General features: G+C 54.7%; 2 protein-coding genes and 1 long non-coding RNA gene across 4 annotated transcripts in view; 1 reads left to right on the forward strand and 2 right to left on the reverse strand.

The window, feature by feature from the left end:
* Positions 1-3,841, reverse strand: part of LOC117313631 (transient receptor potential cation channel subfamily V member 6-like) — a 14,303-nt gene extending 10,462 nt beyond the window's left edge. For both annotated transcript variants that reach the window (XM_073810025.1, XM_033863390.2), the window contains exon 1: positions 3,713-3,841. In XM_073810025.1, the coding sequence (XP_073666126.1) occupies positions 3,713-3,840 (128 nt within the window). In that variant the 5' untranslated portion in view covers position 3,841. The remainder of the gene's footprint in view (positions 1-3,712) is intronic.
* A 167-nt stretch (positions 3,842-4,008) lies between these two features.
* On the forward strand, positions 4,009-6,088 carry LOC117313632 (uncharacterized). The gene is made up of 2 exons (XR_004528203.2): positions 4,009-5,335; positions 5,907-6,088. It is a non-coding gene; the product is annotated as an uncharacterized lncRNA (long non-coding RNA).
* Positions 6,089-14,110: 8,022 nt separating this feature from the next.
* LOC101321095 (transient receptor potential cation channel subfamily V member 5-like) overlaps positions 14,111-16,689 on the reverse strand; it is a 30,731-nt gene continuing 28,152 nt past the window's right edge. The window contains exons 16-18 of the mRNA XM_033862703.2: positions 16,369-16,470; positions 15,674-15,807; positions 14,111-14,304 (exon numbers count right to left, since the gene is read on the reverse strand). The gene's annotated coding sequence lies outside the window, so the exon portion shown is untranslated. The remainder of the gene's footprint in view (positions 14,305-15,673; positions 15,808-16,368; positions 16,471-16,689) is intronic.

Consider the following 16,689-nt stretch of genomic DNA (forward strand, 5'->3'; position numbering starts at 1 on the left):
GAAACAAGGCAGGATCAAGAGTGTCTAGAGAAGAATTCAAATCTGCATTTTCGAGCTAGAAAGTCCTTAGAAACCTAGTCTAATCTGTTCATGTAATCGATGGAGAAAGAAGCCTGAAGTCCCGAGGTGATTTGTCCAAACAAGTCAGAGGCAGCGCTGGGACTCCCGATGGCCATTTCTCTGTCCCTATTCTCTGTGTTAATCAGGATCCGAAGAGGGGTCAGAGCAGGTACGGGGGGCACAGGAGCCACATGTGTGGGTCCCACTGGTTTCTCCACCAGCCCCTCCTGGAGAAGCGTGCCAGCTGGGCAGGGGAGGGTCACACCATCTAGAAGCCCTGACTCTGGTTCCCTGGGTGGATCCAGCTCTGATGGGCGGAAGCTCACAACCCCTCTAACTCCTGCCGTCACTGGGACTTGCCTTTTGACTTTCCTTATGTCTTTTTTTTTTTTGCGGTACGCGAGCCTCTCACCGTTGTGGCCTCTCCCGCTGCGGAGCACAGGCTCCGGACGCGCAGGCTCAGCGGCCATGGCTCACGGGCCCAGCCGCTCTGCGGCATGTGGGATCCTCCCGGACCGGGGCACGAACCCACGTCCCCTGCATCGGCAGGCGGACTCTCAACCACTGCGCCACCAGGGAAGCCCCTTTATGTCCTTTTTAATCACAACAGTGCCATGGGTTAAATGTGCTTTTTAGCTTCCAAAGCAGCATCTTACTTACTATCCCGTTTGCTCTTTACAGCCCCGTGACACAGGCTGAATCATTCTCTCATTTTTACGCAAAGGAAACCGAGGCAGCCATGCCAAATCCTTGCCAGAAGATCAAACAGAGTTTAAGGCAGAACGCTTGGCCGGCAACCTAGCCTCAGGCTCTCACCACTCAATTATGTGGTTCTTCTAGTTTTATGGCTCTTCCCAATTCTGCTGGCGGTGCGGGTGAGTTGGGGGAGCAGCTGGTGCAGTGACCACAGGTGAAGCAAAGAGCAACCCTGAGTGGGGAGGAGGCGTGCCCTGGCCACTTGGGGCGACCTCCCTCCAGCTCAGGTTCTGGGTGACGGGATGAAGAAGCCGAAGCTCGGGAAAGTGGCTAATTCCAGATTTGGCCGCCTTTCTAGTTGCCAAAACCGCGTCCTGCATGTGGTAGGTGCACGCTCCCTGCTGAGGCAGAGAGTCCTAACATGCTGCAGCGTCCCAGCACTTACTTCTGACAGACACGCCAGTTCACAGATAATACAGGGATCTATCTAAACAGAAAAGAACCCCCAGCATTCCCTGCCTTTTGCCAACTAGTGGGAGGGTGACCATGCCAGCGAGGGGGTCGGGGGAGGGTCAGGTTAGGTAGACAGACCCTGGAAGCTGCTCAGCACACCCCACACCAACCAAAATCAGAGCCTGCACTGTCCTCCTCAAGGGTCCCATGATGCTTGTTCACAGCCTTCTTAGAACACTCGCTAAGCTCAATGTTAACCCAAGTCGATACCTACTGGTGCGTTTTGCCCATGAGAACGTGAGCTTCTTGAGGGCAGAGAATGTGTCATGTTCATTTCTGCAAACCTAGCTGAGAGTTTTACACTCCGTGTCTAGTACATTGCGTCTCAGGAGATACGACGATGCAAAGCTGAGAGAGATGATGCAGAGGGAATGAGAGAAAGTGACGGTTCCACCTGGATCCCAACGATGTCCATTTAAGCAGACGGAGCGGCGACGAAGACCCAAGAGTCTACCAGAGAAAGAGGGATGCTGGGTTCCCCATATTCCTGGAGAGACCTGAATGGCTCCCTTCTCGCTGGACCATGCTCCACCCCCAACCCCACCCAGAGCCCCCCTCTGCTCACTCTGGGTCTGCCTCATTCCCAGGGGGTGGGGGGATGGTAACAGGCCCTTCTCACCTGGCCGCGCTGTCCTCACTCACATGGGCAGCTCACGTGTGTCTAGCTGCCCACAAATCTTCCCTTAGGCTGGCTGATGGTACAGCCTTCGACACTCCCCTTCCTGGCACTTTCAGGTCCTTCTGGGCAGTATCCACCCAGAGGGGAATCAATATACCAGGATCCTGGTGTCCGGGAAGGGGGGGCGGGGGTCAAAAAACTGTGGAATCAGACGGGAGATCAGGAAAGGGGGAGAATCCCTCCCAGTGGTGACATCAGGCCTTCCTAGCCCAGGCCTGCCAGAGGAAAGCCCACCAGAAGTCCCTAAGGAACAGGGGCAGAAAAGACAAGGAAAGCAGCCGCGGGCTCCGCCCGGGTCCTTCACTCTGTCTTTGCCCCACATAGGCACACAGGGAGCCTCTGCCACCACTTCCAAGCCCCCAGGCCTTTGTGGGCTCCCGCCGGGCTCCCCCAGGCCCCGAGGTCCCGAGAGTGGGAAAGGGATGAATGGAACCGGTGATGGCCCGGTCTCCGACAACAATACCATTCTGTTGCCTCAAGATGTCATCCGCCAAACATGTGCTCAGCCCCCACTCTCCCAGGCCTGGGGGGAGAGAGGTGGGCAGCTGGTGTGAGAGCTGGGAAGCCAAAACTCAAAAAAGGGGCACATCTCCAACCCTGAATCCTTGAGCAAAAGAAAGAAAACCGCAGGGCCTCCAGATAGCCCCCAGCCTCCCCATCAGGCTCAGGCAGACCCCTGCACTTGGAGGTGGAGAAAGACTCCCAGACACAAACACTTTGGACCTTCCCCTTTAAATAGACATAATATCTGTCTTCTCAGGAGCCCAGGGAAGTCCCAAGAGGAGGACTTCCTTCTAGCCTGCCAGCCCCCGGGTGGGGAGAGCACAGAGACTCTGCAGAAGACACCACACACTGGCACGGCCTCAAGCTTTCTCGCTGCCCCTCCTCTCCAGTTCCCAACTCTAGGCTGCCATGGAGTGGGGAGGACCGTCCGATGAGTTTAGGGCAGTTTCCAGGGGCTGGAAGTGACAAGTGAGATTTCCTTCGGGCTCCAACTCTAGAGCCTCTCAAATTCCTCAACCTGCATTTGACAGTGAGCTCTGAGCACATCTGGAATTTGGCCCGTTACCCATGCCCCTCTCCCCCAGCAGAGGGTAATAAATTTCAGGGCTGGGTCCCAGCTTTGCTGTCTCCATACCAACCCCCCTCTACCTGCCCCAAGAGTCTGACCCAGAGAAGGGCCTGGGTCAACGGCTGACGCACTAAATGCAGAGGAATGATGATTAGCAAATTCTGTCTTCTTTTGTGGTTACTAGTACCTGCAGTTCCCTCTCTGCTCCATTCATTCATTCATTCATTCATTCATTCATTCCCACATGTGTACATATACGTGCTATGTGTTTCTGTCCGAGAGACTGTTCTAGGGGCAGGGGGTAGAGAGATACAGCACCTCCAGGCTGCAGGTCTATGATGCCATAATCCTTCCCAGGCCCAGCAAGGTGCCTGGCCTTCCGGGAAGTACTCACGAGAGGCTTCCCTAATTGATTGGATCGTAAACACCTGTGTCAACACCTAGCAAACACCTGTGTCACCCCTGCCAGCCCCCTCCCCTTCCACCTGGCGTCCTGGGGAGCTAGCCCCACAGGCCAAGACCCCTGAGACCAAATGCTCCCAAGGAGTCAGGCCTGGAGGAAGTCTGCCCAGACAGAGGTGCCAAAAAGGGCTTGGGGCCGGGGGTGGGGGGGGGAAAGAGGGATGGGGGGGAGAAGAGGGATGGGGGGAGGGGCAAGTCTGGGGGTGTAGGAGGATCCCTTTGAGGCTTACCTCTTCTGCTGGAGCAGGTTCTGCTCGTCTCGCCTCTGAGCCCATGACTCCTGTCTCTGGAACCACCTACGGAACTTTCTCCACAGGCAGAGAATGTGCCCCTTCTCCCTGGGCAGCGGCAACCCCATGGAGTGTAGGGCCGGCTCCTTCGGGGGCCTGGGGCCAAGGCCAGAGCCCGCCTGGACTCAGCCCTGGGGCCACATCAGCAGCCCCTAGGGCCGGCCCGCCTTCTCCCCTAGAGGTCCCGTCTAGGGCCTCCCAGGTGCACCAGCCGGATACAGAGGCCTCCGAGTTACAGAGCTGGGTCTCCCGCCACTGGGGCTTCTCCGGCAGGAGCTCCTCCTGGGAGTAGCAGAAGCCCTGCAGACACTCCCTCACTCCTCCCAAATTACCTGAGATTTAAAGAGACAGGCCACCAGGTCTGCCTGCTGTGAGGGGCCTGGCTAAACTCCCTCTCCACCTGGGTCACTCCCACTGCCCCCAGCCAGTGCAGGGAGGGGAGGCCTGCTGAGAGAACGGAGGGGCCTCCTTGGACTTTGGGACACCCGGTGACCTTTTATAGATAGGCCTGGACAGGTCAGTCTAGCCTGAGAGACTTGAGTCAGTGAGGGAGGATGAGGGAATCAGGCAGGGCACTGGGTTTGAGGGGCCCGCGGTCCCCAGTGAACACACCTTCCTCACAGGGTCTTTGGGCCTCCCGTCCTGGAGACGTAGCTTTGCTTAATCTCTCGCCTGGCCCAGCATAGGGACATAAATACTGAAAACTCTCACTCCCCTCACCAACTTGTCCTGTAAAGGGCCAGACAGTGAATATTCTAGGTCTTGCAAGCTGCATACAGGCATACGGAATCTGACACACATTCCTCTTTGTTTTTATAGCCCTTAAAGGACGTAAAATCCATTCTGAGCTCACGAATTAGGGCAAAAAAATGACGCTGTGGGCAGGATGTGGCCTCCTGGACAGAGTTCGCGGACCCCTACTCCGGAATTCTAGAGACTGTCCCCAACACAACATATAAGGAGTGGGCTGCCTACTAACATACAGGACACTCGATTCAATTTGAATTTCAGATAAACAACAAAGAACTTTTTAGTATAAATACGCCCCAAATATTGCAAATGTTTTCTCTGGCAACCTGCAGTGCAGACAGCGTTTATTCACCCAGCACTGCCTGCCGGACCCTTAACTAAGTCTTCCCACGTCAACTCACATCGAACCTGTGAGGCAGGTATTATTATCAGCATTTTTCCAATGGAAGAAAAACAATGAAGCTCGCGGTGGTAAAGGTCATAGAGCCGTCACCCAACGTCATAGAGCCAATTGGAGCAAAGGCCAGATTCAGCCCCTCCCCTGATGCCTAAACCCCCATCTTTCTGCCCTACCGCATTCCCTCATTCCAACTGGCAAAGAGCGTTCCGGAAAGAAGGGACCTGCACAGTCATACTGAAGAGTGATGACAGGATGCACAGCCCATCCTGGTCCCACAGCACAGGACTCTGATGAGAGCAAGCTGGGAGGCCTAAGAAGATCCCTCTTCCCCCTGGAAAGAAATGGAGGCCCTGGCTTCTGCCCAGCCCACGCGCGAGCCAGGGACCCGATGGCCTGGGCCTGGAGAGTGACAGGTATGTGTGGGTCACTCGCAGGCTTCAGAGCGTGTTTTTTCCTACCCGTCTCTGATTCAGAGAGCTGGAGGGTACAGCAAGGAGTGTGCGCGCGCGTGTGTGTGGTCTGTGCCTGTGTGTGCGCCCGTGCACTGTGTGGACGGGGGAAGGGAAGCTTAGGTGCAGGGGTGGGGTGTCTCTGTGGGCGGGGGGAGGAGGGCCACCCTCAAATCTGAAGAGACAGCAGCACTTCTGTTCCTGCTGTTGGGCCCAAGCCCAGGCCACGGAGCCTGAGCAAACAGTGCCATAGATTAGCTGCTTTCCGCACCCACCCAGGGGTCAGTGGGTTCAGGCTGGGTGGGGGGAAGACGCTGGAACCCAAACCTTGAACCCAGGACCTTTGTGCCCATTAAGCTGGCGTGTGTCTGCCTGCCGACCCACCCACCTTCTCTGTCCTGCTGGGCTCCAGGCAAAGACCCCCATTCAGGATAAGGCCCTGCGGTATTCCTCATGGCAGGGAGGGGACCTCCAGGAGGACCCGGCGGCCACTGCCAGCTTTCCTTTCCTCTCTCACCTCTCTCCACCTTTGCAGGGTCACCAGGGCAGATGGGAAATCGAAAACAGACTCAAAATGGGTGTGGAGGGCTGCAGCCCAGCCCCGACTGGGAGCATCGGAACTGCCGGATGCTGAGTTCTCCCTTGGGGGCATGGTTCCTCCACCTGGGCACAGCTGATCTAGCTTGTTTGTTTTTAATATCTATCTGTTCGCTTGTTTATTTGGCTGTGCCAGGTCTTACTTGCGGCACGCGGGATCTAGTTCCCCGACCAGGGATCGAACCCGGGCCCCCTGCATTGGGAGCGTGGAGTCTTACCCACTGGACCGCCGGGGAAGTCTCCAGACTGATACTTTGGAACAAGTAATTCTGTAGCGTGGGGCGGTCCTGCACATCGCAGGATGTTTAGCCGCCGCTCACCAGGTGACAGCAGCACCCCTGCCCCTCCGCTCAGCTGTGACTATCAAAAGTGGCTTTAGGCATTGCCTGAGGTCCCCCAGGGAGCAAAGTACTCTCCCTTGAGAACAACGGATTTAGGGCCCAAAAGTGTTTACATATAATTTTTTTCTGGTTTTGTCCCTCTGGGTTTGTTCCACGTCTTTCTGTGTTTCCCTGTTTTTCCTCTCACTGCTTCTGTCTCTCTGCAATTGTATCTGTTCCCTTGGTGTCTGTGATGGAGTGTGGGGTGTGTGTGCATGTGTGTGTGCTATGGGGTGTGTGTGTCTGTGGCCATGACTCTGAGTGCTCTCTGTGGAACCCTGGGTTTCTTTCTCTTGACCTCCACCCCTGTGTTTGTTTCCCTGTCCGGCTTACTGTGTCCCCCCATCCCTGCTCCCTGCGTCCTCTTGCGGGGTCTCTCCTTAGCTGGGTTGTCAAGTGCAGCGCTGTCTGGGCAGGCCAAGAGGCTGCAAGGATGGAGCCAGGCTGGGGCAATGAGGTTAAAGCCACCTCTCACTCAGCCTGGAGTTTGGTCCAGTCACTGGGTTCACAAGCCCTTGTGTGCCAGCTCAGAAAGCCTGCACGGCAGCAGATGACAGGTCGGCGGGTGAACACACACACACACGCACGCACACACGCACGTCACACACGCACGTCACAAGCTCCGCCCAGGGGCTCAGCCAGGATGGTGTTCTGCTTCCGTGTCTAAATTCCCGGGAGCCAGGTAAGCCGGGCTCTAGAGCTGGATTTCTGGCCGCCTGGATGGTAGTTTGTGCTAAAAACCCTCCAAGGTCCTTTTCAACTCAAACATCCTGATTCTGAAGAAACATGAGTCACGTGGGGTTGCACGTGTACACACGGTCACCTCGGCCTGCACAGGTCCGGAGGTCTGAATTGTGGCAGAGGCCTCGTGCACTTTTCCCCGCTACGTGACCTTCGTCCCCGATCCCCTCTTTTCATTCCAATTGCTAACTGTAGCTCCATCCCTTTGCCCCCCTTTCTTACAACCTCTCCATCCTCATCCTTGAGCCGCTCGCACCATGGGGGACGTTGTGTAGCAGCTGCTGACTCTCCGCTTTCTTGAAGAGAGCTGGGGAAGGCCTTGCAGCTACTCCTGCCTCCCCAGATACGTACGTGCACGTTACCTGACACATGTTTCCGCGGGGCATGTTTTATGTCAACTGAATCAATATGTCACAGCAATGTTTTAGAAGGGTTGGTTGTGTTTGCATGTGTCTGTTTCCTAGCATCCTTGTAATTGTCTGTAGATTTTAAAATTCACAGGCATTGGCCCTCCTAGACCTCTACCCCGTTGCACAAGGTGCCAAAAGGGCACAGATGGCCATATCGATGTGAGCATCCCCCGCTCCCCCCGGTCTATTTCTCTCCACCGCCGGTCAGTTCTCCCCCTCCCTCCCCACCTCTGCAGAAAGACTGATCAGCCTTGAGAGCTCTCACTTGGTTTCCAACCTCCTCCCACCCCTCAATGATTATGAACATCTTGTTTCCTAAATCAGCCATCCAGGAGGTGACAGGGAAGGGGGTGGGTGCTGGTTTGGGGAGAAGCAGGTACTGGCTCCCCTGGTTTGTGAGAGGCTTGACGTTTTAGAGGGAGCCCCGCGGAGTTCTGACCCGACCCTAACTCTCTCTCCAGGTCTCTGCAGGCTGGGGTCAGGACTCGTAGTCCCAGCGTAGCCCCTCTGGAGACACGGCAGGGCGCAGAAGGGTGTCCAGAGCCTTCCCAGGGCAGAGCCTCTGGTCCTGCTGGCCAGGCTTCCTAGAGAGCCTTTTTCCTCCCTCTCTTCCTGGTCAGACCCCAAGGCCTCTCCCTTCCACAGCCAGACCCCTCTGCTCTGCCGTCTCCCTCGATGGGCGTTTGACCCACCTTACCTGATCAGAGGCACTCTGCTTGCAGACGCGGAAGTCAACCAGGAATGCAGTTGCTGAAGCGTGCACAGCTCCCAAAGGAATTTCCAAATGTGCCCAAGGGAGCCTGGCTTCTGGAAGAGGCATAGAGGGAGCAACTGATGCGTAATCAGAACAGCTGCGTTCCAGCTCCATCTTCGCCAGAAATCACGGTGGGACCTCGGCCCCATCACCTTTTAGTGTCCTGATCTGCAAAAATAAGGACGCTTAAGTTTTAAGATTTCCTGTTCCTTTCAACACTCTCTGCTCCCCCAGGCGGCCCCCCTCAGCTTCCACATGCAGAGAGGATGGAGGTCCGAAGGGACCCCGTATCAGAAAGGGCTCTTATCCCTCAGGTGAGATCTGTCTGACTCTGAATCACAGGGGCAGATGCTCCACCCAGCAGAGAGGAGAGAGGGGAGGGAGGGAGAACACGGGCACACATGGCTTCTAATCATCCTCTAGCCTTAGACGTGGCAGGTCCTGAGCGGGGAGAGGGTGAAGCTCCCCCGCTATGGGGACCCCCAGGGCTCCGGACAGCCAGCCAGAGCTGGGGACCAGGCAAGTGTGGCTGGCTCTCCCCTCGACTCCACTCCGCTCTGGGCAATGTCCCTGGACACTGGGCTTGGGGCGTGTGGGGAGGGGGTCTTGAGGCCACTAAGCCTCAGGGAAACACCCACGGTTTGGTGTTCAAGAGACAGGATCTAGCCATTATCTCGAATCGGACCACTGCTATTAAAAATCCAAGCCCATGGGAGATTGGCACTGACATATACACAGTACTATACACGAAATAGATAACTAATAAGGACCTACTGTATAGCACAGGGAAGTCCACTCAACACTCTGTAATGACCTATATGGGAAAAGAATCTAAACAAGAGTGGATATATGTATATGTATAACTGACTCACTTTGCTGTACAGCAGAAACTAACACAACAGTGTAAATCAGCTCTACTCCAACAAAAATTCAAAAACAAGACAAAACAACAACAACTAAAAACCCCAAGCCCAAAGGAAAACCCCTTTCCAAAAGCAGGTGTGCAAACCACAGCCTTTCTAGCAGCCCTGCAGTGGCAGGTTTTATTGGCAATCTCCCCCCAGTTTGTCCCCACCTGTACTTTTTAGTCTCTTTCTCTCCCCCCGCAAACAATCTCAGTGAAACAGCAAACGGGGTGATGATAAGAATACTCAGATTCTATTTATTTAGCCCAGGCGCTCACCCAAACACTCCACCACGTCTGTCATAAAAACCAAGCGAAGTGCCAGACCTGTTATGCAAGCAGGGGCAGTAGCTGAAGGTGGGGAGGGACAGTGGGAGCAGGAGGCAGGCGCGCTGGGTCTGAGCGTCGGGGAGCGGGGTCAGAGCGGCCCAGGGGTGGGGGGTGCGCTGGGGGCCACCGCCTGAAGACCCCCCCCAAGAGGCAGACCTGGCCTGAGGGGAGCTCTCTGCCTTCTCCTCAGCCCTCGACGGGGAGGCAGCCGGCAGAGGGGGTGGGTCTCCCCTTGGACTGCGGGGCAGTGCCAGGCTGGGGCTCGAGGGGCTGGGCAGATTCTAAGGCAGATACCTGAGGGGGACGGCGTTGGTGGGAGGCTGAGACGAGGGGCGAGAGGCCAGACCAGGGGGCCGTGAGGTGGCGTCCGGGCTGGGAACAACGGAGGGACAGAAGCCAAACGCTACGTTCTCCAGATAGCTGGCTCCTGATCAGTTCCGGCCCCACGTAGGCAGGTCCCCGGTCAGCCACCGCAACGGCAAGCACAAGGAAACAGAGAAAGCGACCTTAGCCATTCTGCAGCTTCTCTCACTCCCCTGCTCCACTGCCTAGGCTTCCGGGACCCAGTGCCCTCCCGGGTGTAAGACCCCCGTGCACCTGGGGTGTGGCCGCGGGCTCTGCTTCTGCACAGGTGCGCTGGGACCTGCATGGGGGCCCTGGCGGGGTATGCAGTGAGCTCCTGATAAGATTGGCTCACAGGCCAGGAGGGATCAGTCCAGCATCCACAGGCTCTGCCCTAGGGGCAGTTCTCAGGCCACTGGCTCCCTTCCCTGACCCCTCCCCCTTCTCCAGGACATGCTGACTCCCAACTCCAAGACCTGACTTTGATGTGTACCCAAGCTACAGGGAAGTCCAGAAACCGGTATGCGGTTGGGGCTAGGCCTAAAATCTCTGTGCACGGACCAGAGTGCAGGAAACCTCAGAACCCTCGGCTGTCCGCTGGAGTGTACGTTGGAGGTGCCGGTGTGTGATTCTGCGGCCAAGGCTGTGCCCATCATCGAAGGTGGCAGATGGATGGACTAAAATGTTTACTGTCAGAGGTACATGAGTGCCTGTAATATCGAGCTAAGACGTCCCTGCAGTTCTTCTTGCTGCAGACTTGGTGCAGAGGGTAGCCCTCTACCCACCAGGTCTAGATTTTCCATCTGTCCATACAGATGGGCGAGGGAACCATCATGGGGCTAGGTCTCTCCAGGAGCCCAGAAGCCATGGGTTGGTGTCCTGCTCTGCCGTGGTAAGCTCTGCGACCTCAATCACAGAATCTCTCTGAGAATCAGCCTGCTTGCCTGTAAAACGCAGATAATAATCCTGCTGCAGGATTTATTCTGTAGGGTTCTTGTTAGGATTAAAGAAGATAAAGAACATTAAACATTCTCTATACCGAACAGTGTCTTATGAATGACTGAGTCATTTGCTTTGTCATCTTTGCTTGGGCGGGAGTGTTTGAAATTGAACACATCCAGGAAGTAACTTTCAGATGTCAGAGGTGTCTTGTCTCTGGGCCCTGAATCTCATGGTACCTGATACCTCTGGATTCAAACTCTGCTAATTACTAGCTGAGCGATCTTGCACAGTTAAGGTCCCCCGCTCTGAGCCTCAGTTTCCCATCTACGAAATGAGCAGTCGTACACACCTGACCTTCGGCAAGGAACTCACCCTCTCTGGGCTTTAGTAACTGTCTGTAGCTAACGTGCGGGCCTGTTACGGGACTCAGATGAGGCAGGTGCGGCAGGCGCCTGGCCCGTGGCAAACGCACAGTAATAGCCTCTATGCTGCACCACATTAACGCTGTCCCTTGACCTGGCTGTCTTCCGCCTCTTACTTGCAGAGCCTCAGAGGAAGAAGCCAAATCACACCGTGTTCTTCTCTCTCCCCGTCTGAGAACCTGGCACAGAGCATACGTTGAACTGTGTTTTATAGAGAGTGATCTGTACCGAGGAAATTGCAAGCTACTGGTCTGGCCAAAAAGTTCGTTTGGGTTCTTCCATAACACCTTACAGGACACCCAAACGAACTCTTTGGCCAACCCAATATTTGGTGGGTGCCTGTCCTTTCCTAGGCCCCAAAGGCTAAGGGAGGGGCCCAGAGGTGACAGAGGAACTAGGGAAGGTGGCAAGGGATCACGTGTACGGGGGCGGTGTACCTCAATCCCCAGCCACACACAGAGAGAATGGCTTCTGCCCCTGAAAGGGGAATGGGCCTGCGGAAGGGGGGCAGGGACCAGCAGTTGGGATGGAGGGAGGGTGCGGCCTGCGTGCAGCAGAGGCCCCGTGCCTGCAGTCACTCTCTCCATCCCAGCTGCTGGTCCTGAGCCCCCACTCCTGGCTGGCCTGGGACTCCGGGGTGGGGTGGGGTGTGATCACTGACGGAAGCCCGAAGCCATGGGGCCTGAGAGCCGTCCCCTTCTTGCCTACCAGGTTACTCGCAGAGGGAGAGAGGAGATGAGAAGTGGAGGCTTCCGGAAAAAGGAGGAAGAATTGGCAGATGTTTCCTCTAGACCCGTGAGGCTGGGGCGGGCTGGGACCTGAGGACCCCTGGGAGGAGAGACTAGCCAGCCATGTGGGGTAACATGCTCTGACCCAGGGGCAGGAGACAGTCTCCAAGGCCTGGGTCAGAGGTCAGTGACCTTCATGGAGCCAGAGTCTGATCTATCTGTCTGTCTCCCTTACCTTCTTATCTCTGAATCTGAAGGCCTGGCCCGGAGAGAGATGAGTGGCGAAGGCCTGAAAGAGGAAAAGTAGGAGAAGGCAAAGGTATTGCAATGACACGTCTTTCCGTCACTGAAATGCTGGCAGCTCGCGTGCTTTCCTGTGTGTGCTGCTGTTTCATGATCACAGTCACAGCAGGTAGACAAGTCAGAAGTCATCAGCTAATCCCGTCGCAGAGCAGGAAGTGGACGCTGGGTTTTGACCTGTACCCATCACCCCCGAAGGGCCCTGGCTGTCCAGTGGAGCTGCTCCTGGGGATGAAGAAGTTGGCAGAGGGCAGCGGAGTGGCCCTCACGTTAGCGCAGCACCCAAGGCAGCCCCTGGCCAATGAATTCGGAGGTTGTGGCAGCGGGGAGGGTGGCAGCGATGGTGTCCGCGGGAAACTGTGCCAGCCCCCCTCAGTCGACCCCACAGCTTTATCGGGAAGGAGTCCGGCAAGCAACCCGCCGGAGGAAGCAAAGCAAACCACTGGCACCTGTGCTCACACGGCGGACCCCTCCCACAGACGCCTGCTACCGCACAGGTGAGTGGGGACCCCCTGGTCGCAGCCTGGCCTGGCACAGTCCCCGCTCTGGCCCCGTGGCCGTAACTGCCACCTCCTCAATGCCACGACCGACAAAGAAGCAATGCAGGCGATGGGAAACAGGTGTGTCCAGTCCCACCCAGGTGGCTCCCGCCTGGCTGCCCTCCCAGGGCGGAGAGAGGGGCCCTTTGATCCAACCTCCCTGTCGGTGTGACACCACTCTGTGTGTCAGAGTAGTTTCTCTCCTGGCATATTTCTCATTTTTTCCTCATTAGCCTTAAGAAACAGGTGGGCCCAACCCAGAGAAGTCAGTGATCCTGGCTCCTACGTCAAAGTCAGGGCACTTTCTCTGTTTTCATCGAGTGATCTCGGCTGCTGGAGGGGCCTTGCCAGCCCCCATGTGCCGCCCCGTCTGTGCTCTCGGGGCCCCCAGAGGCTCCCGGCCTCCACTTAGCCTCTCTCCCTCCCTCAGCTGCAGCGCCCCAGACCTCAGCTGGCCTTTCTCCAGCCAGCACCGGGGGAGGGGGGTTGGGGGGGGTTGGGGGGGTGGGGGTGGGGGGACGACACTGGCCCTGCCCTTCCTTCCCTTGGCTGCAGGCAGAGCTCTTCTCCAGAGGCTGTACCACCACTGTCACCAGAACTCAGAACCTTGTCCGTCAAACACTTTGCAAGTAGCTGGGAGGTGACCCATTTTTAAAGTCCAGAGATACCTGTAAGAACACAACCTCTCATCAGCTCCTTGCCTCTGGCTGGTGAGGTGCATGGGAACCAGAATGTTCTGCTTCTCTATTCTGAAGAAACCAGGGAAGGGGCAGACAGGGGAGAATGGTAAGCGTTGGGGGTACCTGAAGACTTCCAGGTGCAGGAACCGCAGTATTTCTGTTACTCTGTTTGCGTGTCCCAGTCTCTGCAGCCCCATCCAATGAGCGTGGCAGCCACCCTGTAGTCACTGGGACAAAAACATCTATCAGCTTAACACTTCAGCGCCCAGTTCACTTACTGCATCTGTCGTGCCGCACAGCGATGCCTGGGTGTCTTTCTTTCATTTCTCACTTGGGCTCCTGTGGGCAGATGTAGAATCTTGTAGGTTGCCTTGAGTGCATCTTTCAGCGGGTACCACGTGCCGGCCGGTTTCGTGAGCTCTGCTGCTGGGATCCTTCCCTCTTTTTTTCCTTCTTCATAATATTCCACAAGCTCTCCCTTCCCCCTACTCGCTTTCTCTTTTTCTCTGTCTCTCTTTCTGTCTCTTGCACACACGGAAGTATATATAAGCTGAGAAAATTTCCCAACGATTACTGATGTTTGCATTGTTTTTTATCCTTTGCAATGTGTTTCCACCCCTATTATGTCTGTAATTATTACAACCCTACACAAAGGCTGGTAATTTTTTCTAACCACCTTTGACAAATGGAAAACAATCTGAACTATGTCCAGTAGGAGAATTAGAATAAAAACAGGTCAATCATTCATAGATTCGGTTAATGAATATTTATTACCCACTGCATTGTACCAGGAATCACGCCAAGCACTGGGAACACAAAGATGAATAAGATGGGCATCACATTCTCCTTTGTGGAGCTTACAGTCTGTTAAGGAAAACAGACATTTAAACAAGTAAGTACAATAAAGTGCAGGGTGTATAAGAAGAAGAAATTATGGGTGGCCTGGAAACAGAAGAGGCAGACTCCAACCTAGCCTATGGGTCAGGGCCCCCCACCCCCCAAAACACACACAAACACGATATACGATTGTTAAGCTGAGACTAATAGGATCAATGGAAGTTACAAAGATGGAAGGGAGGATGGTGCAGAGAGGTAGAAAGGTCCAGAAACTGTGAAGGCCAAAAGGAAGGAAAATGGAGGAGGAATGAAAAATTCATCTTGGTGAAACAGAAGGCCAGGAGAGGTTGCCGGATGTCAGCTCATGGAAGGGCTTCCAGTCAATCACAGGTTGAGGCAGGAGTTGCATCTTACAAAGATCAATGTGGCTCTAGTGTGACTGATAGATTGGAGAAAACCAAGACTGCATGCAGACAGCACAGAGAGGAACCCACTCCTGGACTTAAGGTGGGACATGATGGGTGCTCGTTCTGGAAGAACAGCGATAGGGTCTGGAGAGGTAGAGACAAATGAAACAGTCTTCAAAGCATATTAAATGAAAAAAGCAAGAAGTGTTTTTCTAATACATTGTACTATATTATATGTGTTTTTAGAGGAATATATACATAGGTATGCTCAGATATGCATAGAGTATTTTTAGAAGAATAGATAACAAACTTTTGTTTGTGAGAGTCCCTGGCGAGGGTACATGAGGGGCTGGAACAGAGGTAGGAATGCTTTTTTCTCTGTGTATCTTGTGTGCTCTTTGAATTTTGTACCATGTGGTGTATCATCCGCTCAAAAGTTATTCTTTTTCAAGGGAGATGTTTTATAGAATCTATGAGACTTGAGATTAACTGCATATGAGGGTTGAGACAGGTGTGTTGAGGACAGCTAAGATTTGAGCTCAGGCAATCTTGCCTACTTGTTTGGTTGGAAACACTGGTGGAGGAGTGGGTTTGGTGAGGAAGAAAAGCTGCTCAGTTTGGGACATGCTGAGTTCCAGGTGTCTGTAGACTATCCAGGTAGAGTTGTCTAATAGATCGGCATCCAAGCTGTTCATGCCTGGAGCTCAGGAGACAGATCTAAAGTGAAGGTATGAAGTCAGGAATCATGAACGTGTGTGTGTCAATACCATCTACGGAGGCAGCTGGAACTTCCCAGGTGGTGAGGAAAACAGAGAGCCTTGTGGACCAAAAATATTTAAGGGCTGGATAGGAGAGAAGCAGGCAAAGTAGGAGGCGTACGTGGCACTAGGCATGTGCTGGGAAGGGGTGAGTGGTCCACTAACATCTGAACGCTACAGAGTTTGCGCAGGACTCGGATTGCTCAGTGGGGTTAGCTACAGGTAGATTACCTTGACGAGATCGCTAGCCGGAGAGGCAAGGTCAGATCACAATGCGGTGAGGACTCAGTGTGAGGTCAGCAGACAATAGACTCTTCTCTTAAGAAGTTTGGCCCCGAAGAGGGAGTAAAAAGATAGGGCAGGACCTGAAACGAGAAACGGGAGTTGAGGGAGGGCGATTACAATGTCTTTGCAGGTGGGAAAGAGCAGAGCATGGTTATTTGCTGACTAGCATCGCTAGGGGAGCGAGAGAGAGGCTGAAGACACGAGAATGAGAGGAGTTACAGGACACAGTGACAGACAGAGCTGCCTGAAGAGCAGAAAGAAAACTGCGTCTGGAGCACAGATGGGAGTTTAGCTTTATACAGGAGAAGGAGAATTTCCACTGTGAAAGAAGATCAGAGGAGTCATGCTGAGCACGCTTAGAAACCATACAACCTGTGTGTGTGCGTATGTGTGTGTGTGTGTATGTGTGTGCGCGTATGTGTGCGCATATGTATGTGTGCGTCTGTGTGTGCGTGTGTATGTGTGCGCGTGTATGTGAGTGTGCGCGTGTGTGTGTGCGCACGTGTGTGTGCGTGTGTTGAGTGTGTGCGTGCATGCGTGTGTGTGCCTGTGTGTGTGTGATCCCTCACCGTTCTGCACTCATTTGTGCCTTGCATGAGTGTCTGGATGAACCTGTCTGTGGTGTTGCAAATCCCACTTACCTTTTTGCTGTTCCAGACCGCAGTCCTCTTAAGAGTTGTTACGGCATTGTGGTCAGGGTGATGACAGGGCTGGGACAAGAAGGGCTGGAGGCCAAAGCGAGGCTGTAATGGATACCCTGGACACCTAGTTTCCAATTTCCTTCCTGGAACGCGTTGGCCCAGGCTCTATTATTGCTGTCTACCCCACAGGTCAGCACAGGGACAAACGAGATGGGGGTGGGGGATGGCTGTTGCAGGAAACATGGTTGGGAGCCTGTTACCTCCAGAGGCAAGGATGAACAGCTGCTGACAGACAACCAGAGGCACAGGCCAGGGATGGTC

Source organism: Tursiops truncatus, chromosome 9 (assembly GCF_011762595.2).
Source record: "Tursiops truncatus isolate mTurTru1 chromosome 9, mTurTru1.mat.Y, whole genome shotgun sequence".
In the NCBI taxonomy this organism is placed as follows: domain Eukaryota; kingdom Metazoa; phylum Chordata; class Mammalia; order Artiodactyla; family Delphinidae; genus Tursiops; species Tursiops truncatus.